The sequence below is a fragment of the Oncorhynchus mykiss genome, chromosome 10 (genome assembly GCF_057628025.1).
Source record: "Oncorhynchus mykiss isolate SJ-2025 chromosome 10, ASM5762802v1, whole genome shotgun sequence".
NCBI lineage: Eukaryota > Metazoa > Chordata > Actinopteri > Salmoniformes > Salmonidae > Oncorhynchus > Oncorhynchus mykiss.
The window spans coordinates 44,653,102-44,680,804 of NC_143031.1; the positions used below are offsets into that span (position 1 = coordinate 44,653,102).

Consider the following 27,703-nt stretch of genomic DNA (forward strand, 5'->3'; position numbering starts at 1 on the left):
GGCTCAGTTGGTGTAGCATGGTACTTGCAATGCCAGAGTTGTGGGCTCGATTCTCAAGGGGGAGCAGAGCAAAAAAATAAAAATCTATATATCTTTTAAAAAGTGTGCAAATTACTTAAGAATGTTTTGGTTTTTGCTGTAGCACTACACAGCTGATTCAAATAAGCAAAGCTTCATTTTAATCAGCTGTGTAGTGTTGGGGCAAAATCCAAAACGTGCACCCGGGGGACAGTGTTCGGGAACCCTGTGCTAAATGACAAAAATGTATGTGGAGAAGGGATAAATGTACTGTTCACATACAGTATATGTGGTTTATTATGCAAACCAGAAATACAACCAACATTGTATGGAATAAGATTAAACAAGTGGAAATAATTAGGTGTAGGCCTACTAGATAAAATTACTGAGTAATTATAATTAACTATAATCCAGGCCGTGATTAGGAGTACCATAGGGCTGCCACAATTGGCCCAGCGTTCTCCGGGTTTGGCCGGGGTAGGCCGTCATCGTAAATAAGAATTTGATCTTAACTGACTCTCCTAGTTAAATAAAGGTTAAATAAAAATAATAGCCGATAATTAATCAATATAAACATAATAATAATCATCCTTGTCATAACTTAGTTTGCTATCCTCATTCATATCAGAAAAAATGTCACCTGCTGCAGAAACCAACTTCAGAGGTCTAACAGGCCTCTCCAAAAGTTCTGAAAGGTGTAACATTGCGGCTTCCGTACTACGGAATCCCAGCCATAACATCAACTAGCTAGATAGCTAACCTACCGGTAGCTAGTTTTTCAGTCATCGTTGTCAAATGAATTGGACACATAAGGTGCATATCTTAAGCGCGAGTCACATCCTATCCGGACGAAACCGGATAAAAAAAAACTATTCGCGACATGCTATCAACAGTAAGCTTGCTATGAAATTAAAATTAACCGATTGTCAGTAGGCAGGCTAGCTATCTCTGACAAGATAGCTAGGTTGTGAAGTTAGCGAGCTTTCACATAGCGTTAGCGTTGTGGTATTACTGAAGTTAGCTAGTTAGTTGTAATTGTTTCTTGCGGCTTTGCTACAAATGACTAGCTAGTTTCAGTTTGTCAAAATATATTGTTGCAAAAGGTAGCTAGCAAGCAAGACATGGGCTACTATGTAGCCAGTTTAACGCTGTCTGGTCAGATCGGCGCTACATTGTAACCAGGTCAGTGCTAGAGAGATCAGCAGCAGTTTGTCTGTCGTAATAGGAAACAACATCCTCATTATGGGCACAGTTAGTTAGCTAGCTACAGATTGACGATAACTGGTTTATTTTTTACAGTGATAGTTATATTTGGTAGATGGTGCTAGTATTTACCCTTCAGTACAAGTAAAGCCGTGATTTCTGACTCAGACGATCATCATTGTCGTGTCGTGGAAATCAATGTGCGCCTGAAGATTAGGCGGAACAGCAGGATGTCTAGGGGATTTAGTGCAGCAATGATATTGTTTAGAAAACACAACAACACAACCATGATCACAAGGCATACAAAAGCCCCCAAATGAAATCGTATAAGCCTCAACTTTTCATTTTCTCTGACTATACATCACATCTGGTGCGTCTTGGGTTATAGAACACACATACGAATATAGCTAAATCGGTTTATTTCATTTGAAGAGTAGCCAAATAAATATTTGATATGTCTGGGGACGGCTCGGATAGTAGTAGTAGTAGTAGCGATGACTCCGATACAGGGATCCGGAGAAAAGCCTGCACTGTCAAACATGAGATTACCAATGGTAAGTAACCATCAACGTAACTAGCGCTTTGCCTGATTAATCAGACTGTGCTACACAATGGAATTGGTATCCAGTCTGAAACATAGGAGTACGAAATAGTGTTAATGTCCCTTACAAGCCAGAATGTTTAGTGCAATTAACTTACTCTACTGCTTGTCTGTAAGGTCGGTCCTTCAGCTGCTCTACATTTTAGACAAAGTATTCACAGGAAAGTATTGTTTATACAACTTTTTAGACTAGAGCACCAGTAGTGTAGTTTACATTTCTATCACCTGGCACGTGCACAAAACCACATAAACACCCGTGAGACTTTGGTTCGTATGCATGCACTTCTGTCTTGTGCACGTGCCTTCGGTCATAAGCAAACACGTCTTGATCGCCACACAGACCTGGGTTGCGAAGTCGGTTTAATAATACTTTCCTGGGGATATTTTGTCTTACATTTCGAGCAGTTGATAGCCCAACCGTAGAGTAAGTTCAAACGTCATTTTATTAAACATTCTAGCTTTGTACGGAACATGTCCACGATTTTGCGCTCCTGTTTGACTGTATACCAATTCAATTGTGTAGCACAGTCTGATTAATCAGGCAATCTAGCTCTGCACTGTTTCATAATTGATTATCTGAATCTGCCAAAGGATTTCAAGATGTGGTACACTTTGGGTAAATATTGCCTTCTGTAATTTAGCTATTGGGCTAGGGCTCTATGTAAGCTTAAAAGTGATTGTTTGGAGTTTCTGTAATTCTGTGTGGATCAATATCTGTTTCCTGACACAATTGCATCCTGACCTTGACTGACACAACAATAGCAGAAGTAGTAGTGTATGTTCAAGCTGTGTTCAGTTGTCTTCAGGTGCAGATTGATGTGCTATATTTTGATGAGTGGTGGTATCTCAGGGAACCATGACACCTGGGAACACAGCCATGGACGAATGTCACAAAATATTCAGTTTACTGTGCTCTGCTATGTTTTCTGTGTGTGCCTGCCTGCGTGAGGGTGTGTTGTGTGCATGCAAACACTGATACTGTACTCTCCCCCCCCCCCTGCCAGCGAACCTCACAGGCCATTCTGAGAGAGTGGGCATGGAGAACTTTGAGCTTCTCAAAGTCTTGGGCACAGGAGGTGAGGCTCACTGCGCCGATCTTGGGTCGATTGCTTATAAACTGACTATATTGCTTATAAACGGACTAAACGCCTTCCTAATATGTTCCTCCCATGTTGACTCCAATGCTCCCCACAGTTGTCAAGCTGGCTGGATGTCCTTTGAGTGGTGGACCATTCTTGATATACACGGGAAACTGTTGAGTGTGAAAAACCAAGCAGTGTGGCAGTTCTTGCCCAGCAGTTCAGTTCTTGCCTGGCACCTACTGCCATACCCTGTTCAAAGCCACTTCAATCTGTTGTCTTGTCCATTCACCCTCTGAATGGCACACATACACAATCCATGTCTCAAAGCTTAAACATCCTTCTTTAACCCGTCTCCTCCCCTTCATCTACACTGATTTGAAGTGAATTTAACAAGTGACATCAATAAGGGATCATAGCTTTAACCCGGATTCACCTGGTCAGTCTGTCATGAGAAGAGCAGGTCTTCATAATGATTTTTTATACTCAGTGTATATGATTATAATTTTTTAATTGAACCTTTATTTAATTAGGCAAGTCCGTTAAGATCTAATTCTTATTTACAATGATGGCCTACCCCGGCCATACCCAGACGACGCTGGGCCAATTGTGCACCGTCCTATGAGACCCCCAGTCATGGCCAGATGTGATTACAGCCTGGATTCGAACCAGGGACTGTAGTGAAGCCTCTTGTACTGAGATGCAGTGCCTTAGACCACTGCACCACTCGGGATAGCACCCTGGATAACTTAATTTTACTGTCTTATTTTTTTGTGGAACATTTAGAATAAAAAAGTTAAGGTTGTAAATGTGGTGGGTGGTAGGGGCTCCAATAAATGTGATAAATGTTTCCAACCTTTTCTCTCTGTCTCTGTCTAGCCTACGGGAAAGTGTTTCTGGTCAGGAAGAACAGTGGTCACGATGAAGGGAAGCTGTATGCCATGAAGGTGAGTCTCTGTATCGTCTTTGACATTGGTCCAAAGGCAACCCAAAGCGTTGACATTGTCTGATGTGGGGAGAATTCATGGACGGGTTGACCTACCTGTTGATGATAACGTCTCAGGTGCTGAAGAAAGCAGCCATCGTTCAGAAGGCGAAGACAGCGGAGCACACGCGTACAGAGAGACAGGTGCTGGAGCACATCCGCCAGTCCCCGTTCCTGGTCACACTGCACTACGCCTTCCAGACCCAGACCAAGCTCCATCTCATCCTGGGTGAGCGCTGGATCAAACAAACCCATACGTGGAACTCTCTGGCTATGACCTTGGAAGTGCTGAAAGTGTGTCTCTGTGTGTGTATACTGTGTTTCTGCCTGTGTATGTGTGTGTGTTTTTCTATTCAAGTGTTATCTGTATCTGTCTGTGTATAGACTATGTGAGCGGAGGGGAGATGTTCACACACTTGTACCAGCGGGATCACTTCTCTGAGGAAGAGGTGAGGATCTACATCGGGGAGATTATCCTGGCACTGGAGCACCTACACAAGGTATGTTATCGAGCGCCTCTGTCCTTTACATAACCTTGCTGATATTCCATTCCTTAATTGTATCTGTGGTCCTATTACATGATACAATTTCGTCTGGATACTTTGCTCTTATCTGTTAATGTTATGTTATCCTGTAAACAACTTCTTGCTCTGTATGATGTGTACAGCTCGGCATCGTGTACCGGGACATCAAGTTGGAGAACATCCTATTAGACAGCGAGGGACATTTGGTGCTGACAGATTTTGGGCTCAGCAAAGAGTTCCTTGAGGAGGAGGTACGACAAAAATACCTTTTTCATTGATGCCTCTATTTGTGTGGACGCAATCTGTGCATGTATGCATCCATCCATCCATGCATATATTTTTGTCACTACAGACTGAGACTTTTGTTTTTATCCCCCCCCACTACAGAAGGAAAGGACGTATTCGTTCTGTGGCACCATAGAGTACATGGCTCCAGAGATCATCAGGGGGAAGTCTGGTCATGGAAAGGTAAGAGTTAACCCATCACTCGGGGCATGGCTATGAGCTACGGCGGTTCATTAGACATCAATTACTGTAGAACACAAATGTATTCTCTTTCTTGTATTTTTTATTTTTTTCATTCTTCCTTTTGACCCTTTTCTCCTGCCCACCCCAGTCAGTAGATTGGTGGAGTTTGGGTATCCTGATGTTTGAATTGCTGACGGGGGCGTCCCCATTCACACTGGAGGGGGAGAGGAACTCCCAGAGTGAGGTGTCCAAGTGAGTGCTGTGTGTCATCCACCCCTCCTCACACACACACCATGGTTCCATCCAACTCTTTCATCATTGCCCGTGGCCCTCGGCTACTTATCAAAATAATGACATCTATTGTAACGGTGGCTTCTTTCTCCCTGTCTTTATCTCGCTGTCTGAATACAATAACAAATGAATGAGTTGTGCTGCGTTCTATGTGTAACATAAAGCCTGCAGCCTAATTAGACATTCTGGTAAGCTGTTTCTTTTCAATCATGTTCTTTATGGCCATAATGGTTGTCTTGTAATGAGAGCTGTGCCTTCACAGTGCCTTCAGCAAGTATTCTTACCCCTTATTCCACATTTTGTTGTCTTACAGCCTGAATTCAAAATGGATTTCTCTCCCATCTACACACACTGCCCCATAATGACCAAGTGAAAACATGTTTAGACATTTTTGCACATTTTATTGAAAATTAAATGGAGAAATCTCATTTACATACAGTACCAGTCAAAAGTTGACACACCTACTCATTGAAGGTTTCTTTTACTGTTCTACATTGAAGAATGATAGTGAAGACATCAAAACTATGAAATAACACATATGGAATCATGTAGTAACCAAATGTATTTTATATTTCAGATTCTTCTAAGTAGTCACCCTTTGCCTTGATGACAGCTTTGAACACTCTTGGCATTCTCTCAACCAGCTTCATGCGGTAGTCACCTAGAATGCATTTCAATTAACAGTTGTGCCTTGTTAAAAGTTAATTTGTGGAATTTCTTTCCTTAATGCGTTTGGGCCAATCAGTTGTTGTGACAAGGTAAGGGTGGTATTCAGAAGATAGCGGTATTTGGTAAAATACCAAGTTCATATTAAGACAAGAACAGCTCAAATAAGCACAGAGGAACGACTATCCATCATTAATTTGACTAACCATAATGTCTCAATCTGGACAATTTCAAGGACTTTGAAAGTTTCTTCAAGTGCAGTCGCAAAAACCATCAAGCGCTATGATGAAACTGGCTCTCATGAGGACTGCCACAGGAAAGGAAGACCCAGAGTTACCTCTGCTGCAGAGGATAAGTTCATTAGAGTTACCAGCCTCAGAAATTGCAGCCCAATTAAATGCTTCACAGAGTTCAAGTAACAGACACATTTCAACATCAACTGTTCAGAGGAGACTGCATGAATCAGGCTTTCATGGTTGAATTGCTGCAAAGAAACCACTACTAAAGTACACCAATAAGAAGAAGAGACTTGGGCCAAGAAACACGAGCAATGGACATTAGACCGGTGGAAATCTGTCCTTTGGTCTGTTGAGTCCAAATGAGAGATTTTTAGTTCCAACCGCCGTGTCTTTGTGAGACGCAGAGTAAGTGAGCGGATGATCTCTGCAGGTGTGGTTCCCACCGTGAAGCATAAAGGAGGAGGTGTGAGGGTGCTTTGCTGGTAACACTGTCTGTGATTTTCAAATTCAAGGCACACTTAACCAGCATGACCACCACAGCATTCTGCTGCGATACGCCTTCCCATCTGGTTTGTACTTAGTCCCACTATAATTTGTTTTTCAATAGGACAATGACCCAACACACCTCTAGGCTGTGTAAGGGCTATTTGACCAAGAAGGAGAGTGATGGAGTGCTGCATCAGGTGACCTGGCCTCCACAGTCTCCCGACCTCAACCCAATTGAGATGGTTTGTGATGAGTTGGACCGTATAGTGAAGGAAAAGCAGCCAATGAGTGCTCAGCATATGTGGGAACTCCTTCAAGACTGTTGGAAAGCGTTCCAGGTGAAGCTGGTTGAGAGAATGCCAAGAGTGTTCAAAGCTGTCATCAAGGCAAAAGGGTGGCTACTTTGAAGAATCTCAAATATATTTTGATTTAACACGTTTTTTTTGGTTACTACATGATTCCATATGTGTTCATAGTTTTTGTCTTCACTATTATTCTGCAATATAGAACATGGTAAAAATAAACATCCTTGAGTGAGTAGGTGTGTCCAAACTTTAGACTGGTACTGTAAGTATTCACACCCCTGAGTCAATATTTTGCAGAAGCACCATTGGCGGCAATTACAGCTTTAAGGACGTCCTGGGTTTGTCTGTATCAGCTTTGCACATCTGGATTTGGGGATTTTCTCCCATTCTGTTCTTTTGCCCATCTTAATCTTTTGTATTTATTTGCCAGTCTGAGATACAGCTTTTTCTTTGCAACTCTGCCTAGAAGGCCAGCGTCCAGGAGTCGCCTCTTCACTGTTGACGTTGAGACTGGTGTTTTGCGGGTGCAATTTAATAAAGCTGCCAGTTGACCAACCCACTCAAGTGACACACCCCTCCAGTAAGCTCAGCCCCCGTAATAGGGTTAGAGGTAGAGAATCCCAGTGGAGAGAGGGGAACCGGCCATGCAGAGACAGCAAGGGTGGTTCATCGCTCCAGTGCCTTTCCGTTCACCTTCACACCCCCGGGCCGGACTACACTCAATCATAGGACCTACTGAAGAGATGAGTCTTCAATAAAGACTTAAATGTTGACTGAATTGGCGTCTCTCACATGGTTAGGCAGACCATTCCATAAAAATTGAGCTCCATAGGAGAAAGCCCTGCATCCAGCTGTTTTCTTAGAAATTCTAGGGACAATTAGGAGGCCTGCGTCTTGTGACCATAGCGTACGTGTAGTTATGTACGGCAGGACCAAATTGGGAAGATAGATATGAGCAAGCCCATGTAAGTTAGCAGTAAAATCTTGACATCAGCCCTAGCCTTAACAGGAAGCAAGTGTAGATTGGCTAGCACTGGAGTAATATGATCATTTTGGGGGGGGGGGTTTTAGTCAAGATTCTAATGCCATGTTTAACACTAGCTGAAGTTTATTTAGTGCTTTACCTGGGTAGCTGGAAAATAGAGCATTGCAGTTGTCTAATCTAGAAGTGACACAAGCATGGCTACAAAGTTTCAGATTTTTGCAATGTTACGTACAGTCGGAAGTCAGAAGTTTACATACACTGAGGTTGGGGTCATTAAAACTTGTTTTTCAACCACTCCACCATTTTCTTGTTAACAAACTATACTTTTGGCAAGTCGGTTAGGGCATCTACTTTGTGCATGACACAAGTAATTTCCCTAACAATTGTTTACAGACAGATTATTTAACTTATAATTCACTGTATCACAATTCCAGTGGGTCAGAAGTTTACATAGACTAGTTGACTGTGCCTTTAATCAGCTTAGCAAATTCCAGAAAATGATGTCATGGCTTTAGAAGCTTCTGATAGGCTAATTGACATAATTTGAGTCAATTGGAGGTGTACCTGTGGATGTGTTTCAAGGCCTACCTTAACTCAGTGCCTCTTTGCTTGACATCATGGGAAAATTAAAAGAAATCAGCAGAAAGATAATTGTAGACCTCCACAAGTCTGGTTCATCCTTGGGAGCAATTTCCAAATGCCTGAAGGTACCACGTATATCTGTACAAACAATAGTACGCAAGTATAAACACCATGGGACCATGCAGCCGTCTTACCGATCAGGAAGAAGATGCGTTCTGTCTCCTAGAGATGACTGTGCTTTGGTGCGAAAAGTGCAAATCAATCCCAGAACAACAGCAAAGGACCTTGTGAAGATGCTGGAGAAAACCGGTACAAAAGTATCTATACCCACAGTAAAACAAGTCCTATATCAACATAACCTGAAAGGTTGCTCAGCAAGGAAGAAGTCACTGTACCATAACCGCCAAAAAAAATCCAGACTACGGTTTGCAACTGCACGTGGGGACAAAGATCATCATTTTTGGAGAAAGGTCCTCTGGTCTGATGAACCAAAAATAGAACTGTTTGGCCATAATGACAGTCGTTATGTTTGGAGGAAAAGGGGGAGACTTGCAAGCCTAAGAACATCCCAACCATGAAGCACAGGGGTGGCAGCATCATGTTGTGGGGGTGCTTTGCTGCAGGAGGGACTGGTCCACTTCACAAAATAGATGGCATCATGAGAAAGGAAAATTGTGTAGATATATTGAAGCAACATCTCAAGACATCAGTCAGGAAGTGAAAGCTTGGTCGCAAATGGGTCTTCCAAATGGACAATGACTCTAAGCATACTTCCAAAGTTGTGGCAAAATGGCTTTAAGGACAACAAAGTCAAGATATTGGAGTGGCCATCACAAAGCCATGACCTCAATCCAATAGAACATTTGTGGGCAGAACTTGGAAAAAACGTGTGCAAGCAAGGAGGCCTAAAAAACCTGACTCAGTTACACCAGCTTTGTCAGGAGGAATGGGCCAAAATTCACCCAACTTATTGTGGGAAGCGTGTGGAAGGCTACCCAAAATGTTTGACCCAAGTTAAACAATTTAAAGGCAATGCTACTAAATACTAATTGAGTGTATGTAAACTTCTGACCCACTGGGAATGTGATTTAAAGAAATCAAATATTAAATAAATCATTCTCTCTACTATTATTCTGACATTTAACATTCTTAAAATAAAGTGGTGATCCTAACTGACCTAAAACAGGGAATTTTTACTAGGATTAAATGTCAGGAATTGTGAAAAACTGAGTTTAATTAAATGTATTTGACTAAAGTGTATGTAAACTTCCGACTTCAACTGTAGATGGAAAAAAGCTGTTCTTGAAACAGTCTTGATATGTTCGTCAAAAGAGAGTTCAGGGTCCAGAGTAACGCTGAGGTCCTTTACAGTTTTGAGACGACTGTACAACCATCAAGATTAATTGTCAGATCCAACAGAAGATCTTTGTTTCTTGGGACCTAGAACTAGCGCCTTTGTTTTGTCCAAGTTTAAAAGTTAAACATTTGCCGCCATCCACTTCCTTATGTCTGAAACACAGGCTTCCAGGAAGGGCAATTTTGGGGCTTCACCATGTTTCATAGAAATGTACAGCTGTGTGTCGTCCGCATAGCAGTGAAAGTTAACATTATGTTTCCAAATGAGATCACCAAGAGGTAAAATATATAGTGAAAACAATGGACGTCCTAAAAGGGAACCTTGAGGAACACCGAAATGTACAGTTGATTTGTCAGAGGAGAAACCATCCACAGAGACAAACTGATATCTTTCTGACAGATGAGATCTAAACCAGGACAGAACTTGTCCATGTAGACTCATTTGGGTTTCCAATCTCTCCAAAAGAATGTGGTGATCGATGGTACCGAAATGTTCAGTTGATTTGTCAGAGGAGAAACCATCCACAGAGACAAACTGATATCTTTCTGACAGATGAGATCTAAACCAGGACAGAACTTGTCCATGTAGACTAATTTGGGTTTCCAATCTCTCCAAAAGAATGTGGTGATCGATGGTATCAAAACAGCACTAAGGTCTAGGAGCACGTGGACAGATGCAGAGTCTTGGTCTGACGCCATTAAAAGGTAATTTACCACCTTCACGAGTGCAGTCTCAGTGCTATGATGGGTTCTAACACCAGACTGAAGCGTTTCGTATACATTGTTAGTCTTCAGGAAGGCAGTGAGTTGATGCGCAATAGCTTTTAAAACAATTTTAGAGAGGAATGGGAGATTTTATATAGGCTGTTTATTTTTTAATTTGTTTTTTTTGTATTTAAATATTTTCTGGGTCAAGGTTTGGCTTATTCACGAGAGGCTTTATTACTGCCACTTTTAGTGAGTTTGGTACACATCCGGTGGATAGGGAGCCGTTTTATTATCTTCAACATGAGAGGGCCAAGCACAGGAAGCAGCTCTTTCAGTAGTTTAGTTGGAATATGGTCCAGTATGCAGCTTGAAGGTTTAGAGGCCATTACTATTTTCGTGTCAAGAGATATAGTACTAAAACACTTGAGTGTCTCCCTTGATCCTAGGTCCTGGCAGTGTTGTGCCGACTGAGGACAACTGAGCTTTGGAGAAATACCCAGATTTAAAGAGGAGTCTGTAATTTGCTTTCTAATGGTCATGATCTTTTCATCAAAGAAGTTCATGAATTTATCACTGCTGAAGTGAAAGCCATTCTCTCCTGGGGAATGCTGCTTTTTATTTAGCTTTGCGACAGTATCAAAAATACAGTTAGGATTGTTCTTATTCTCCTCAATTAAGTTGGAAAAATAGGATGATGGAGCAGTAGTGAGGGCTCTTTGATACGGCATGGTACTGTCTTTCCAAGCTAATTGGAAGACTTCCAGTTTGGTGTGGGGCCACTTCCGTTCCAATTTTCTGGAAGCTTGCTTCAGGGCTCGGGTATTTTCTGTATACCAGGGAGCTAGTTTCTCATGACAAATGTTTTTTGTTTTTAGGGCTGCGACTGCATCTAGGGTATTACGCAAGGTTAAAATAAGTTCCTCAGGTGGTTAACTGATTTGTTTTACTCTGACATCCTTGGGTAGGTGGAGGGAGTCTGGAAGGGCATCTAGGAATCTTTGGGTTGTCCAAGAATTTATAGCCACGGCTTTTGATGATCCTTGGTTGGGGTCTGAGTAGATGATTTGTTGCGATTGCAAACGTAATAAAATGGTGGTCCTATTTAGTCCAGGATTATGAGGACAAACATTAAGATCCACAACATTTATTCCACGGGACAAAACTAGGTCCAGAGTATGACTGTGGCATCGAGTAGGTCCAGAGACATGTTGGACAAAACCCACTGAGTCGATGATGGCTCCGAAAGCTTTTTGGAGTGGGTCTGTGGACTTTTCCATGTGAATATTATCTGCAATGACTACAAGGTCCGATGTGAGTTCGGGGAACTCAGTGAGGAACGCTGTATACGGCCCAGGACGCCTGTAAACAGTAGCTATAAAAGGTGATTGAGTTGGCTGCGTAGATTTCATGACTAGAAGCTCAAAAGATGAGAACGCAGTGTTTTAATTAATTAATTTTTTTATTGACATTTGGTTTCTTAAATGTTATTAACACCTTAGCCTTTGTGGGATGCGTGGAGGATATGGTCACTAGTGTAACCTTAAGCCATTTTTCAGTCAGGCCAATCACATCAAGATTATGATCAGTGATTAGTTAATTGACTATAACTGCCTTGGAAGTGAGGGATCTAACATTAAGTAGCCCTATTTTGAGATGTGAGATATCACAATCTCTTTCAATACTGACCGGAATGGAGGAGGTCTTTATTCCAGTGAGATTGTTAAGGCGAACACCGCCATGTTTAGTTTTGCCTAACCTAGATCAAGGCACAGACACGGTCTCAATGTGGATAGCTGAGCTGACTACACTGACTGTGCTAGTGGCAGACTCCACTAAGCTGGCAGGCTGGCTAACAGCCTGCTGTCTGGCCTGCATCCGATCTCATTGTGGAGCTAGAGGAGTTAGAGCCCTGTCTATGTTCATAGATAAGATGAGAGCACCCCTCCAGATAGGATAGAGTCCGTCACTTCAGCATGCCAGGCTTGGTCCTGTTTGCGGGTGAGTCCCAGAAAGAGGGCCAATTATCTACAAATTCTATCTTTTGGGAGGGGCAGAAAACCGTTTTCAACCAGCGATTGAGTTGTGAGACTGTGCTGTAGAGCTCATCACTCCCCCTAACTGGGAGGGGGCCAGAGACAATTACTCGATGCCGACACATCTTTCTAGCTGATTTACAAGCTGAGGCTATGTTGCGCTTGGTGACCTCTGACTGTTTCATCCTAACATTGTTTGTCCCGACGTGGATAACAATATTCCTATACTCTCTATACTTGCCAGTTTTAGCCTTAGCCAGCACCATCTTCAGATTAGCCTTAACGTCGGTAGCACTGCCCCCTGGTAAACAGTGTATGATCGCTGGATGATTCTTTTTAAGTCTAATTCTGCTGGTAATGGAGTCGCAAAAAACTAGGGTTTTCAATTTGTCAGAGCTAATGGTGGGAGGCTTTGATGTCTCAGACCCTGTAACGGGCAGAGGAGAGACCAGAGGAGGCTCGGCCTCTGACTGCGACTCGTTTCTTAATGGGGAGACCCGATTGAAAGTTTATTTTGGCTGAATGAGCGACATGGTTGAGCATTCCTACAGGTCATTTGCACTTTGAAGCAGGCTCGCAATCAAGGACTTGCCTGTATTTGGCTTCATTCATTGTTCCTTCTCTCCTTACCAGTCTTGTTTCACGGTAGGGATGGTGTTAGACGGGTGATGAGCTGTGCCTAGTTTTCTCCAGACATGGCGCTTTGCATTCTGTCCAAAGAGTAACATTTTTGTCTCATTAGACTGCAGAATCTTATGCCTTATGATCTGTCTTTCACTTGCCTTTTTGCAATCTCCAGGCATGCCGTCATGCTTTTTTCTCAGGAGTGGCTTCCGTCTGGCAACTCTCCCTTAACGCCCAGTTTTGTGAAGTGCTGTGGAGACAGACTGGTGTCCTTCTGGTAGGTTCTCCAATCTCAACCAAGGAACTCTGTAGTTCTGTCAGAATTGTCATTGGGTTCTTGGTCACCTCCCTGACCGACGTCCTCCTTGCCCTGATGCTCAGTTTGTTCGGACGGTCAGCTCTAGGCAGAGTCTGGGTAGTTCCATATGTTTTCCAAGGAGATCACTGTGCTCTTGGAAATGTTCAACGCTCTAGAAATGTTTTTTAACCTTTCCCCAGATATCAGCCTCATCACAATTCTGATTGTTCCTTGGAGTTCATGATATAGTTTCTGCTCTGATGCACTGTCAACTGTGGGACCTTTATATTCGCAGGTGTGTTTCTTTCTAAGTCCTGTCCAAACAGTTGAGTTGGCCACAGGTGGACTCCAATCAAGTTGTAGTGACATCTTAAAGATGATCAAAGGAAATGAGATGTACCTGAGATCAATTTGGAGTACCATAGCAAAGGGATTAAAATGAGAGATTTCTGCATTTCATTTTGACTTTGTCATTGTGGGGTATTGTGTGTAGATGGGTGAGATACATTTATTTTATATTGAATCCATTTTGAATCAGGCTGTAGCAACAAAATGTGGAGTAAGTCAAGGGCTATGAATACTTTCTGAAGGCACTGAAGGCAAAGCGATTGCTCTTCCCTGTTTCTCTTCTTCGGCCCGCCCCCTCCTGCCCTTCTCTCAGGCGTATCTTGCGCTGCGAACCGCCGTTCCCCTCTATGATCGGAGTCGTGGCTCAGGACCTGCTGAGGAAGCTGTTGGTTAAAGACCCCCACAAGAGACTAGGCTCGGGACCACGAGGGGCCGAGGACATCAAAAGTCATGCCTTCTTCAAGGTGCTCCTCTTCTCTCCTGCCACTCTCTGTCTCTAGGCCCATCTCCTTCTCTCTCTTCCAACGTGCTCACACACATACACACACTCTGCTCACCATTCTCCTTCCATTGCTCTATATTCATAGGGTCTCAGTTGGTCAGACCTTGCTGAGAAGAAGGTAGTCAGCCCATTCAAACCAGAGATCAGGAGTGAGCTGGATACAGGGAACTTTGCTGAGGAGTTCACTGGCATGAATCCTGTCTATTCTCCAGCCAGCACCCCACCAAGCACTGACCGCCTGTTCCAGGTTCGTTAAATACACATTGTGTGCTTCCACTGTTACAGGAAGACACCCTACATACACAAGACTCTTGTTTTCCATTTCAGGGCTACTCCTTTGTTGCTCCCTCCATTCTGTTCAACAAGAACGTGGTGATGGGTGACTTCATGGAGGGCCAGATGGGAGCAGACCGGCCGGGCTCAGCCACTGTCCGTCGCAGTGCTATGTTAGCGGTATGGAACTAATCCTCTCATGGCCGCAGGATAGACGAGGTTCGGTGAAATGTATCGGTGTTAATGTTGGCACTTTCTTTCATTTTTAAAAAATGTAGTCTTAGTCATTTTGTATAAAATATCATTGTCTTAGTCACATTTTTGTAATTTGAATAATTATTTAGTCTCGTTATTGTTAAAATGATAAACAGTGGGCCATTTTAGTCAACTAAATCCTTTCATTTTAGTCACTTTATTTGTATTTTTTTTGTGCCTTAGTAAACTATAGTAAACACAAATCACTGACTTCCATGTGCACAAACATACATAGCCTGGTCCTACCAACACATTTTTCTGCATAACACCCTACCGCATGATTCTCTACCCAACAGCCAAGTTAGCAGAAGAACACATTACTCTGCAGCAGATAAAAATCCCACCCCTTGACATACTGTAGCTATATTGTAATTGAAGTACTGTCATCAGTTGTGGTCTGATAGGTTGCAACAAACTATCTAGCTAGGATTATCAATCTGTTGTTATCTGAGTTATCAGATGTGCCTTGAGGTTGGTACTATTTTATTCCCTGTCAACTTGTGGGTGCAAACACTGAGGAATCGTTGCATTCGGTCTTGTTTGAATTGAGAAGATGGCTCCAAACATCGGCCCTTTTTCTACCGGGAGCTTGTACCACCGGTAGAGTAGCCATGGCGTGGGCCTTATTTGCAGCAATGATTTGTTGTTGCCAGATTGGATAACGGTTGCCGGGCAGAGAGGTGAATCATGAATGACCTTCGCATGGTATTTATTTCCCACCAATAACAGAATTGCAACATTGCGTTGAGAAAGACTTACAAAAAAAGCTCTCAAGCTTTGTAAAAATGTTTATCCAGTTCACTTACTAGTCATATTTTAGTCACAGAGATAATTTCACCTCGTTTTCATCAACCGAAATGAAAAAAAAATATCTGTTTTCCTCTGGGTCTATTAAGTCAGTGATTTGTCAAACGCCTATTTTCCAGTGGCAATTGACGACACAATAACTATCACTGGAATGTATCCAGAGAGGGTCTTATGTACAACACTGTTTGACATGAGCTCAACCTGTGCTTCATTAGTATTAAAAAAAATCTATGTGCAACATTTTCACATTTAGCAAGGGTAGGATTTGGACATTTCCTGCAGTGGAGCACATTTTGACACATTCCACAGTTTCCGGTGTAGTTTGTACTTGACTTCCCTCTCTCTTGTCCTCTGCAGGACTCTACGTTCTTCCAGCTGTATGAGCTGTGCCTGCAGGGGGCGCCCCTGGGCGAGGGTAGCTTCTCTGTGTGCAGGAAGTGTCGACACCACCAGAGCGGCCATGAGTACGCCGTCAAGATCATCAGCCGCAGGTGAGCCGGGCGTGGCGCTGGCTGAGAGACCGTCACGCACTAATGCAATGTGTCATTGTTATACCAGCATGATGAATTACACACTTCACGCTGCTGTGTTTTAATATATTCTATTCCAATGATTTACCATACCTGTTTGGTGCACTGAGGTGGTTTGTGTTGTTGACCTTTGGTGCATGAATGCCTTTGAACTCTTTCTCTCTCTCTCTCTCTCTCTCTCTCTCTCTCTCTCTCTGTCTGTCTGTCTGTCTCTCTCTGTCTCCTGTGTGACTCTGTCTCGTTAGAATGGAAGTAAACACTCAGAGGGAGATTGCTGCCCTCAGGCAGTGTGAGGCTCACCCCAACATCGTCAAACTGCATGAGGTCTACACTGATCAGGTACACAATGATGGTAGAAATGCCATCAGCAGACACACATTCAAGCACTGACAAAACTGTCAGGTGTTCTTTCTCTTCTCATTGGCTGTGTTTACTTACAAGGTGGCAGGACTCGAATCACAATGATGTTTGACATTTGGGGAATATATTGGGAAACTTAAGCAATCATGCAGCAATAAACAATTTTCTCATCACAGACACAACCTTATCTTCTCTCTCTCTTCTCCCATCTCCCTCTCAATCACCCCTATCTCTTCCTCCCTCTCTCAGTTCCATACATACCTGGTGATGGAGCTGCTGCGTGGGGGGGAGCTGCTGGAGAGGATCAAGAGGAAGAAATTGTTTGGGGAGGCAGAGGCCAGTCAGCTTCTCAGGAGCCTGGTGTCAGCTGTCGGCTTCATGCACGAGGCTGGAGTGGTGCACAGAGACCTCAAACCAGAGGTGGGCCAACAGACTGACTCACAGAGAGGGAGTCTGAATATATTCTAGAAACTATAGAAATATATGGCCAGGAAGAAGTCACACATTGAAATGGCTGCAATATTACACCGACCAAATTTTGCAGGCAGTGAGTGTAATGAGATCAAGGTGTTTAGCAATGCTGTAAAAACCACTAAGCATGGCCTATTGTATTTTGTTGGTTCAGGGTGAAATAAATTGACATTTGTTGCTCCATTACATCAGCCAATGAATGTAACCTTCTGTTGACGGAGTCATTCCTTCACTGCCCACTCACTGCTCTCGCTCTCTCTCCGCCTGGCAGAATGTGCTGTTTGCAGACGAGGGGGAGGACTCGGTGCTCAAGGTGATAGATTTTGGTTTTGCCCGACTGTGCCCTGCAGGCAGCGCCCCCCTGCAGACTCCCTGCTTCACACTGCAGTACGCTGCTCCTGAGCTCTTCCACAGCACCGGTTACGACCAGGCCTGCGACCTCTGGAGCCTTGGGGTCATCCTGGTACTTACACTACTGACTGACTCTGTAATGTGTCATTAGTAAAAACAAATTATCGTTATGTTATTGATGATGTTTGTGTTTTTCTCTGGCAGTACACCATGCTGTCAGGACAGGTGCCCTTTCAGAGTGAGCAGCAGCAGCGGGCGGGGATGACCTCATCTTATGCGGCCGACATCATGCATAAGATTAAAGAGGGTGACTTCTCTTTGGCTGGAGAGGCTTGGAAGGGTGTGTCAGACGAGGCTAAAGAGCTTGTGAAAGGTGTGTTGTGCATCCCTCCTAATTCACTCATTGACATTGATGCAATTCATCATTTTTTCCCATCTGTTCACTACATACAGTGCCTTCGGAAAGTGTTCAGACCCCTTGACGTTTTCCTCATTTTGTTACGTTACAGCATTTTTAAAAAATGAAATCCTCAGCAATCTACACACAATGACAAAGCAAAATTAGGTTTTCAGACATTTTTACAAAAGTATTCAGACCCTTTGCTATGCGACTCAAAATTGAGCTCAGGTGCATCCTGTTTCCATAGATCATCTTTGAGATGTTTCTACAACTTGATTGGAGTCCACTTGTGGTAAATTCAATTGATTGGACATGATTTGCAAACTCACACACCTGTCTATATAAGGTCCCAAAGTTGACAGTACATGTCAGAGCAAAAATGAGGAGTGGTCCGTAGCGCTCTTAGACAGAATTGTGTCGATGCACAGATCTGGGGAAGGTTACCAAAAAATTCTGCAGCATTGAAGGTCCCCAAGAGCACAGTGGCCTCCATCATTCTTAAATTGAAGAAGCTTGGAACCACCAAGACTCTTTCTAGAGCTGGTCGCCCATCCAAAATGGGAGAGAAGGGCCTTGGTCAGTGAGGTGACCAAGAACCGGATGGTCACTGACAGAGAGATGGGAGAACCTTCCAGATGGACAACCATCTCTGCAGCACTCCACCAATCAGGCCTTTATGGTAGAGTTGCCAGATGGAAGAGACTCAGATCATGAGAAACAAGATTCTCTTGTCTGATGAAACCAAGATTGAAATCTTTGGCCTGAATGCCAAGCGTCACATCTGGAGGAAACCTGGCACCATCCCTACGGTGAATCATGGTGGTGGCAGCATCATGCTCTGGGGGTGTTTTCAGCGGCAGGGACTGGGAGACTAGTCAGGATCAAGGCAAAGATGAACGGAGCAAAGTACAGAGAGATCCTTGATGAAAACCTGCTGCAGAGAGCTCAGGTCCTCAGGCTGGGGCGAAGGTTCACCTTCCAACAGGGCAACAACACTAAGCACACAGCCAAGACAATGCAGGAGTGGCTTCGGGACACGTCTCTGAATGTCCTTGAGTGGCCCAGCCAGAGCCCGGACTTGAACCCGATCGAACATGTCTGGAGAGACCTGAAAATAGCTGTGCAGCGACGCTCCCCATTCAACCTGACAGAGCTTGAGAGGATCTGCAGAGAAGAATGGGAGAAACTCTCCAAATACAGGTGTGCCAAGCTTGTAGCGTCATACACAAGAACACTCAAGGCTGTAATTGCTGCCAAAGGTGCTTCAACAAAGTACTGAGTAAGGGTCTGAATACTAATGTAAATGTGATATTTCTGTTTTCAATTTTGAATAAATTAGAAAAAAATATGCATACCTGTTTTTGCTTTGTCATTAGGGTGTATTGTGTGTAGATTGATGAGGGAAAACATCTATTTAATCAATTTTAGAATAAGGTTGTAATCTAACAATGTGGAAAAAGTCAAGGAGTCCAAATACTTTCCGAAGGCACTAATATATATAATATATATTTAAAAAAATAAATAATGGAACCCCTTTATCTGTCACTCCCTTTTGCTTTCTCTGCTCTTCCCTACCCTTCCTTACCCCTCTCTGCCCCACCTCTCATTTTTGCTCTCCTTCCCTAACTCTTCTAAACCAATCCCCCCCCCCCCTGTTTGTGTTCAGGGCTGCTGACGGTGGATCCAGAGAGGCGTCTCAAGCTGTCTGCTCTGAGAGAGAACAGCTGGCTGCAGGGCGGGGCCATCTTATCCTCCACCCCCCTCTGCACCCCAGATGTGCTCGAGTCCAGTGGCCCCATCGTCCGCTCCTATGTCAACGCCACCTACAAGGTAATGGAACTCTATCTTTTTTCTTTTTTTTACTCAAATCCATTGAGGAAAAAGTAGTTTGTGTTCCTTTTAACTTTTTTATTTTATTTTTCCTACTCTCCCAACCAAATCAGTCAATTTGGCATTTGCAGAGTACTGCGTATTGTACAATGAAGTGTTTACTTGCAAGCTCTTCTCTCAAACAGTGCAACATTTTATAAAAAAGTATTCAATAAAACTATCAAGTCAAAAAAATATAGTATATGAGTATTTATACAATGGGTGGGTCTAATCCTGGATGCTGATTGGTTAAAACCGTGTCCCAGCTGTTCCACAAGTTACCACCGGCTAAGGCTATGATGTTGAAATGCCTATTTACTGTTCCATCTCCCTGTGCAATCAATCCACTGTCTCATCAGCCCAGCCAGGCAATTTATCAACTAGATCTCCACTGTAAAAAATCATCTAGACATTATCTTCCATTTCTTTTAGACTAGCAATTGATTTTCAACAGCAGAGGCGTGTATAAACCTTGCCATCTGTCTCTGACTTTTGCAGCAATGTTTCAATATTGAAATTCGATCTCTAGCTGTCCCACACAGTAATGAATGTGTAGGGGCCAGACAGACAGAAGGGCAGCTTTTCTCAGCCAGTCGAAATCATGAATTGGTATATTGTTTTTATAGATACAGTACCAGTCAAAAGTTTGGACACACCTACTCACTCAAGGGTTTTTCTTTATTTTCACTATTTTCTTCATTGCAGTATAATAGTGAAGACATTAAAACTATGAAATAACACATGGTATCATGTAGTAACCAAAAAAGTGTAAAACAAATCAAAATATATTTTATATTTGCGATTCTTCAAAGTGGCCACCCTTTGCCTTGATGACAGTGGTAGCCATGCTAGTTAAGTGTGCCTTGAATTCTAAATAAATCACAGACAGTGTCACCAGAAAAGCACCATAACACCTCTTTCTCCATGCTTCACGGTGGGAACTACACATGCAGAGATCATCCACTCACCTATTCTGTGTCTCACAAAGACATGGAGGTTGGAACCAAAAATCTCAAATTTAGACTCATCAGACCAAAGGACAGATTTCCACTGTATAATTTTTTTATTTTTTTAATTTAACCTTTATTTAACCAGGTAGGCAAGTTGAGAACAAGTTCTCATTTACAATTGCGACCTAGCCAAGATAAAGCAAAGCAGTTTGACACATACAGTGGGGCAAAAAAACGTATTTAGTCAGCCACCAATTGTGCAAGTTCTCCCACTTTAAAAGATGAGAGGCCTGTAGTTTTCATCATAGGTACACTTCAACTATGACAGACAAAATGAGGGAAAAAATGCATTGTAGGATCTTTGATGAATTTATTTGCAAATAGTGGAAAATAAGTATTTGGTCACCTACAAACAAGCAAGATTTCTGGCTCTCACAGACCTGTAACTTCTTCTTTAAGAGGCTCCTCTGTCCTCCACTCGTTACCTGTATTAATGGCACCCGTTTGAACTTGTTATCAGTATAAAAGACACCTGTCCACAACCTCAAACAGTCACACTCCAAACTCCACTATGGCCAAGACCAAAGAGCTGTCAAAGGACACCAGAAACAAAATTGTAGACCTGTACCAGGCTGGGAAGACTGAATCTGCAATAGGTAAGCAGCTTGGTTTGAATAAATCAACTGTGGGAGCAATTATTAGGAAATGGAAGACATACAAGACCACTGATAATCTCCCTCGATCTGGGGCTCCACGCAAGATCTCACCCCGTGGGGTCAAAATGATCACAAGAACGGTGAGCAAAAATCCCAGAACCACACGGGGGACCAAGTGAATGACCTGCAGAGAGCTGGGACCAAAGTAACAAAGCCTACCATCAGTAACACACTACGCCACCAGGGACTCAAATCCTGCAGTGCCAGACGTGTCCCCCTGCTTAAGCCAGTACATGTCCAGGCCCGTCTGAAGTTTGCTAGAGAGCATTTGGATGATCCAGAAGAAGATTGGTCAGATGGTCAGATGAAACCAAAATATGGTAAAAACTCAACTCGTCGTGTTTGGAGAACAAAGAATGCTGAGTTGCATCCAAAGAACACCATACCTACTGTGAAGCATGGGGGTGGAAACATCATGCTTTGGGGCTGTTTTTCTGCAAAGGGACCAGGACGACTGATCCGTGTAAAGGAAAAAATTAATGGGGCCATGTATCGTGAGATTTTGAGTGAAAACCTCCTTCCATCAGCAAGGGCATTGAAGATGAAACGTGGCTGGGTCTTTCAGCATGATCCCAAACACACCGCCCGGGCAATGAAGGAGTGGCTTCGTAAGAAGCATTTCTAGGTCCTGGAGTGGCCTAGCCAGTCTCCAGATCTCAACCCCTTAGAACATTTTTGGAGGGAGTTGAAAGTCCGTGTGGCCCAGCAACAGCCCCAAAACATCACTGCTCTAGAGGAGATCTGCATGGAGGAATGGGCCAAAATACCAGCAACAGTGTGTGAAGACTTAAGGAAAACACTTGACCTCTGTTATATACCCTTTGTTGGCAATGACAAAGTATTGAGAAACTTTTGTTAATGACCAAATACTTATTTTCCACCATAATTAGCAAATAAATTCATTTAAAATCCTACAATGTGATTTTCTGGATTTCTCTTCTAATTTTTTCTGTCATAGTTGAAGTGTACCTATGATGAAAATTACAGGCCTCTCGTCTTTTTAAGTGGGAGAACTTGCACAATTGGTGGCTGAATAAATACTTTTTTGCCCCATTGTACAACGACACAGATGGAATAAAACAAACATAGTCAATACAAGTCTATATACGATAAGGGAGGTAAAGGCAAAAAAAGGCCATGGTGGCCAAGTAAATACAATATAGCAAGTAAAACACTGGAATGGTAGATTTGCAGTGGAAGAATGTGCAAAGTAGAAATAAAAATAATGGGGTGCAAAGGAGCTAAATAAATAAAATAAATACAGTAGGGAAAGACGTAGTTGTTTGGGCTAAATTATAGGTGGGCCATGTACAGGTGCTGTAATCTGTGAGCTGCTCTGACAGCTGGTGCTTAAAGCTAGTGAGGGACATAAGTGTTTCCAGTTTCAGAGATTTCTGTAGTTCGTTCCCGTCATTGGCAGCAGAGAACTGGAAGGCGAGGCGGCCAAAGGAAGAAATTTTTTGGGGGGTAATCAGAGAGATATACCTGCTGGAGCGCGTGCTACGGGTGGGTGATGCTATGGTGACTAGTGAGCTGAGATAAGGGGGGACTTTACCTAGCAGGGTCTTGTAGATGACATGGAGCCAGTGGGTTTGACGACGAGTATGATGCGAGGGCCAGCCAACGAGAGCGTACAGGTCGCAATGGTGGGTAGTATATGGTGCTTTGGTGACAAAACGGATGGCACTTTGTAGTTGTCCACGTATTCTAAGTCAGAGCCGCCCAGAGTAGTGATGTTGGACAGGCGGGTAGGTGCAGGTAGCGATCGGTTGAAGAGCATTCATTTAGTTTTACTTGTATTTAAGAGCAATTGGAGGCCACGGAAGGAGAGTTGTATGGCATTGAAGCTTGCCTGGAGGGTTGTTAACACAGTGTCCAAAGAAGGTCCGGAAGTATACATAATGGTGACGTCTGCGTAGAGGTGGATCAGAGACTCACCAGCAGCAAGAGCGACATCATTGATGTATACAGAGAAGAGAGTCGGTCCAAGACTTGAACCCTGTGGCACCCCCATAGAGACTGCCAGAGGTCCGGACAACAGACCCTCCGATTTGACACACTGAACTCTATCAGAGAAGTAGTTGTTGAACCAGGCGAGGCAATCATTTGAGAAACCAAGGCTGTCGAGTCTGCCGATGAGGATGTGGTGATTGACAGAGTCGAAATCCTTTGCCAGATCAATGAATACGGCTGCACAGTAATGTTTCTTATCGATAGCGGTTAAGATATCGTTTAGGACCTTGAGCGTGGCTGAGATGCACCCATGACCAGCTCTGAAACCAGATTGCATAGCAGAGAGGGTATGTTGAGAGTCTAATGTCCATTGCTCATGTTTCTTGGCCCAAGCCTCTTCTTCTTATTGGTGTAATTTAGTAGTGGTTTCTTTGCAACATGAAAGCCTGATTCACACAGTCTCCTCTGAACAGTTGATGTTGAAATGTGTCTGTTACTTTTATTTGGGCTGCCATTTCTGAGGCTGTTAGCTCTAATGAGCGTATCCTCTGCAGCAGAGGTAACTCTGGGTTTTCCTTTCTTGTGGCGGTCCTCACGAGTGCCAGTTTCATCATAGCGCTTGATGGTTTTTGCGATTGCACTTTAAAGAAACTTTCAAAGTTCTTGAAATTGTCCAGATTGATTGTTGTTTATCTTTGCCTATTTGAGCTGTTCTTGCCATAATATGGACTTGGTCTTTTACCAAATAGGGCTATCTTCCGTATACCACCCATACCTTGTCACACCTCATCTGATTGGCTCAAACACATTAAGAAGGAAAGACATTTCACAAATTATCTTTTAAAAAGGTACAACTGTTAATTGAAATGCATTCCTCATGAAGCTGGTTGAGAGAATGCCAAGAGTGCGCAAAGCTGTCATCAAGGCGAAGGGTGGCTACTTTGAAGAATCTGAAATATGAAATAGATTTGTGTAACACTTTTTTTTGGTTACTCCATGATTCCAAATGTGTTATTTCATAGATTTGATGTCTTCACTATTATTCTACAATATAGAAAATAGTAACAATTTAAGATAAACCCTTTAAATGAGTAGGTGTCCAAACTTCTGACTGGTGCTGTATATACAAAGAAATGTCAATAGGAAAACAGGTCAAATGAAATGCAGTCTGCTGTCTTTCCAACTTCCGTTTGAATCATTGTGTTAGCTGTGTAGTTGGCTAGCTCCACTAAACCGTGTCCTTGCAAAAGAGCCAATTTTTTTCTATGCCAGGCAAAATCGTGCATCATTAGCTCATTGGTATTTAATGACAAGTTTGTAAATCATTATTTGAATGTGTTGGTAGCCCATGTAAAAAGCTGTTTTTTGGAGGATATATTGACTTAGTCTCAGGCCTAACAACACAATATGACTATAAAAACACTATAATATATTAATATAATAAATGGTATGTGCAATGTAACGACAGTAGAGAAATACACTTAGTGGACAGTTTTAGGTACAACCATCTAGTACTGGGTCGGAGCCCCCTTTGCCTCCAGAACATTCAGAATTCTTCGGGGAATTGAAACATTGCTCAATTGATATCAAGGGACCAAACATTCCCTACACCGTTACACCACCGCCACCAGCCTATACTGTTGACACTAGGCAGGATGGAGTCATGGACTCATGCTGCTTACGTCAAAATCCTGACTCTGCCATCAGCATGACGCGCCAGGAACCCGGATTCGTCAGACCAGGCAATGTGTTTTTTCACTCAATTGTAAAGTTTGTGATTGCGTGCCCACTGGAGATGCTTCTTTTTTTTCTCGTCAACTGCAAAAGCCCATCCATGACAAGGACTGACGAGTTGTGCGGTCTAAGATGCCGTTTGGCACACCACTGTTGTACTGGGCCGTTATTTGCCTGTTTGTGGCCCAGCTGTTAGCTTCTAGCCATTCTCTTTTCACCTCTCATCAACAAGCTGTTTTCGCCCACAGAACTGCCGCTGACTCAATGTTTTTTGTTTGTCGCCCAATTCTCGGTTAACCCTAGACACTGTCGTGCGTGAAAATCCCAGGTGGATGGCCGTTTCTGATATACTAGAACTGGCGCACATGGCATTGATGATCATACCACGCTCAAAGTTGCTTAGGTCAGTCTTTTTGCCCTTTCCAACGTTCAATCGATCAGTAACTGAATGCCTTGATTCCTGTCTGCCAGATTTTTATATAGTAAGCCACGGCCACGCGACTCGCTATCTGTAGGAGCGAAGCATTTTCGTGAACAGTGTGGTGTACCTAATAGACTGTCCACTGAGTGTATATAATGGAGGTGTATGTGCAATGTAATAGAATAAGTAGGCTATATTATTGTATGTACATGCTCTCCATTAGGCATTCAACAAGGGGAAGAGGGAGGGCTTCTTTCTGAAGAGTGTCGACAACGCCCCCCTTGCAAAGCGACGCAAGCTCAAGATGACAAGTACAGGTGTGGAGACTCGACGGAGCTCCTCCTCCTCTTCCTCCTCGTCATCATCTTCCTCAGCTGCCTCTGCCGCTACAACAAACCTAAAAACACAGCCACCACACCAAACTCTACCCCCGAAGCTAGAAAAGAGCTAGCAGCCGAGGAGGGGGACGAGTGGGAGGAAAGGAGTTAGGAGAATAAAGCACATTTAATTCCGCTATGACAGATTGGAATACTGGCTCTGAAAGACCAGAGATGATTCGATTTGTTATATCCCCTCTTAAGTCCAAAGTCATATAGAATCTCCAAATTCCAAGATCTTATTTATGAACAAACTAAAAGACTAGTTCCAATACTTAAGATGAAACAAAAGGGTTCACGTCCCTTTTTTCCTTTGAAAGAATATGCTGAATGGCATTTTGCATTATCGGAATGATGCAAGGACTATGGTATAAATATATGTATTTATACCAGTAGCTTGTCCCATCTCATACATTTTCTCAAGAAATGAACTAACGTGTCATTTCTTGAATGGAACAAAGCTTTAGACTATTGTTTTCTAAATTTCGGTCAGAGGCTTTACCTCGGAAGACATTTTCGTCGGCTTTAAGATCATACTTATGAAGTTTTCAGTCACTTTTTAGCAGGGTGACGATGAGCACGCAGTTGGACATGATGCTGACGTTTTGCATGTTGTCAGCACCTGAGGTAAGGAGCGCTGTCGTAGAACGAGTCAGAGAGAAGCGGAGTGAGAGAGTCCTAAAGGGGAAATGCAAAAGCCATGAATGAGCACAAGCCATACATACACAGGGAGGCCATGGCCTCTACAACAGAGCACTTATGGATAGATACACAGTGCTCATCACGTGGCAAAACGGAGAGGCAGTGGTTGGGGGTCTGTTGGAAGTCTCGCTCTGTTTTTAATGATATGGTTGAGATTAAGAAAGAACGTTGGTACTGCGGACAGCAGTAGGGATGAGGGATGATCCCAGTCCATGGGACGCCGTCTTTGTAACCCAATGGTTCTAGTCACATACGGCCAATTTACAAGGACCCTTAGAATCATTTCCTTTTGGCTTGAGATATCAGCCTTCTATCGACGTTGGTGTCTGTCTGCGTAGTTAACTGGTTTGCTGAAGTTCACCTGAGAATCAAATTAACGGCAGCCATTGTTCTGTATGTGTGCTACATTAACAACCATCATGATTCTGACAGGGAATACAGGGAGATGGAACGCTTGGTGATAGACATTCTGATTTGATACCATAGTCCCATACACAGTGCTCCGAAGGCCTATGATGTACGTTTCTGAGCAGGGCAACTTTTCATTATATTGCGCAGGGCCAAATGGAAAAAATGAATAGTTTTTTACTGTGAGTAAATATTGTCACCCTGGTTTAGAGGTTAGTGTTTTTGTAGACGTTTAGGTGTTTTGATCATTGAATGTCAGTTACATTGATCATTTACTCATCGCTTTTTTTCTACCGGAATATATTGACTGTTGATTTGATTTGTACCTGGATATCACACAAATGTAGTCCTTTTAATCAGTGATAGTTATTTCAGATTTAAACCGGGCTTATTTTAGTATTTATTACATGTCATGTTTTTATAATGCTGTGGTAATGGTTGTCGTGTGTGTGTGTGTGTGTGTGTGTGTGCGCGCGGTGTGACTGGTTCTGGGGATTGTATAATTTTGCAAGTTACTGTAGTAAATAATTGTTTTGATCACATTTTATTAGTTACTCCTTTCTAAACATTAGTTTTGTCGGGAACCGTGCTTTTGTCACAATGCTATTGTTTGGCTGTTGATGTTGTGTTGTCTTTTTTTTAATGTTATGAATTTGACTCTTTTTAATGAGCTACTACCCTTTTCCTGTATAGCTGTCCTTTTTTTGCCCAACATTTTCAATTCTTTCTTCAAAGCATATCCTGTCATTGAGATTCCCTATGTCACGATTGCTTGGTTTGGGTCAAGAACACTTCAGTCTGCAGAAAATAAATGACTTTTCTCGA

The 27,703-nt window shown here is 43.0% G+C and overlaps 1 protein-coding gene across 3 annotated transcripts; it reads left to right on the forward strand.

Moving 5' to 3' along the window:
- Positions 1-472: 472 nt before the first annotated feature.
- Positions 473-27,703, forward strand: LOC110534004 (ribosomal protein S6 kinase alpha-4). 3 transcript variants are annotated; one of them, XM_021618621.3, is made up of 18 exons: positions 473-1,775; positions 2,827-2,898; positions 3,781-3,848; positions 3,965-4,115; positions 4,271-4,386; positions 4,554-4,661; positions 4,798-4,878; positions 5,027-5,130; positions 14,113-14,263; positions 14,387-14,548; positions 14,629-14,754; positions 15,994-16,127; positions 16,412-16,505; positions 16,776-16,946; positions 17,269-17,460; positions 17,553-17,721; positions 19,415-19,578; positions 25,615-27,703. In XM_021618621.3, the coding sequence occupies exons 1-18, from the start codon at positions 1,676-1,678 to the stop codon at positions 25,840-25,842; spliced, it is 2,391 nt and encodes a 796-aa protein (XP_021474296.1). In that variant the 5' UTR covers positions 473-1,675; the 3' UTR covers positions 25,843-27,703. The 3 variants fall into 3 exon arrangements, with proteins under 3 accessions (XP_021474296.1, XP_090042891.1, XP_021474298.1); XM_021618623.3 differs by lacking the exon at positions 473-1,775 and adding an exon at positions 2,102-2,246; XM_090186765.1 differs by lacking the exon at positions 2,827-2,898 and having other exon boundaries at positions 724-1,775.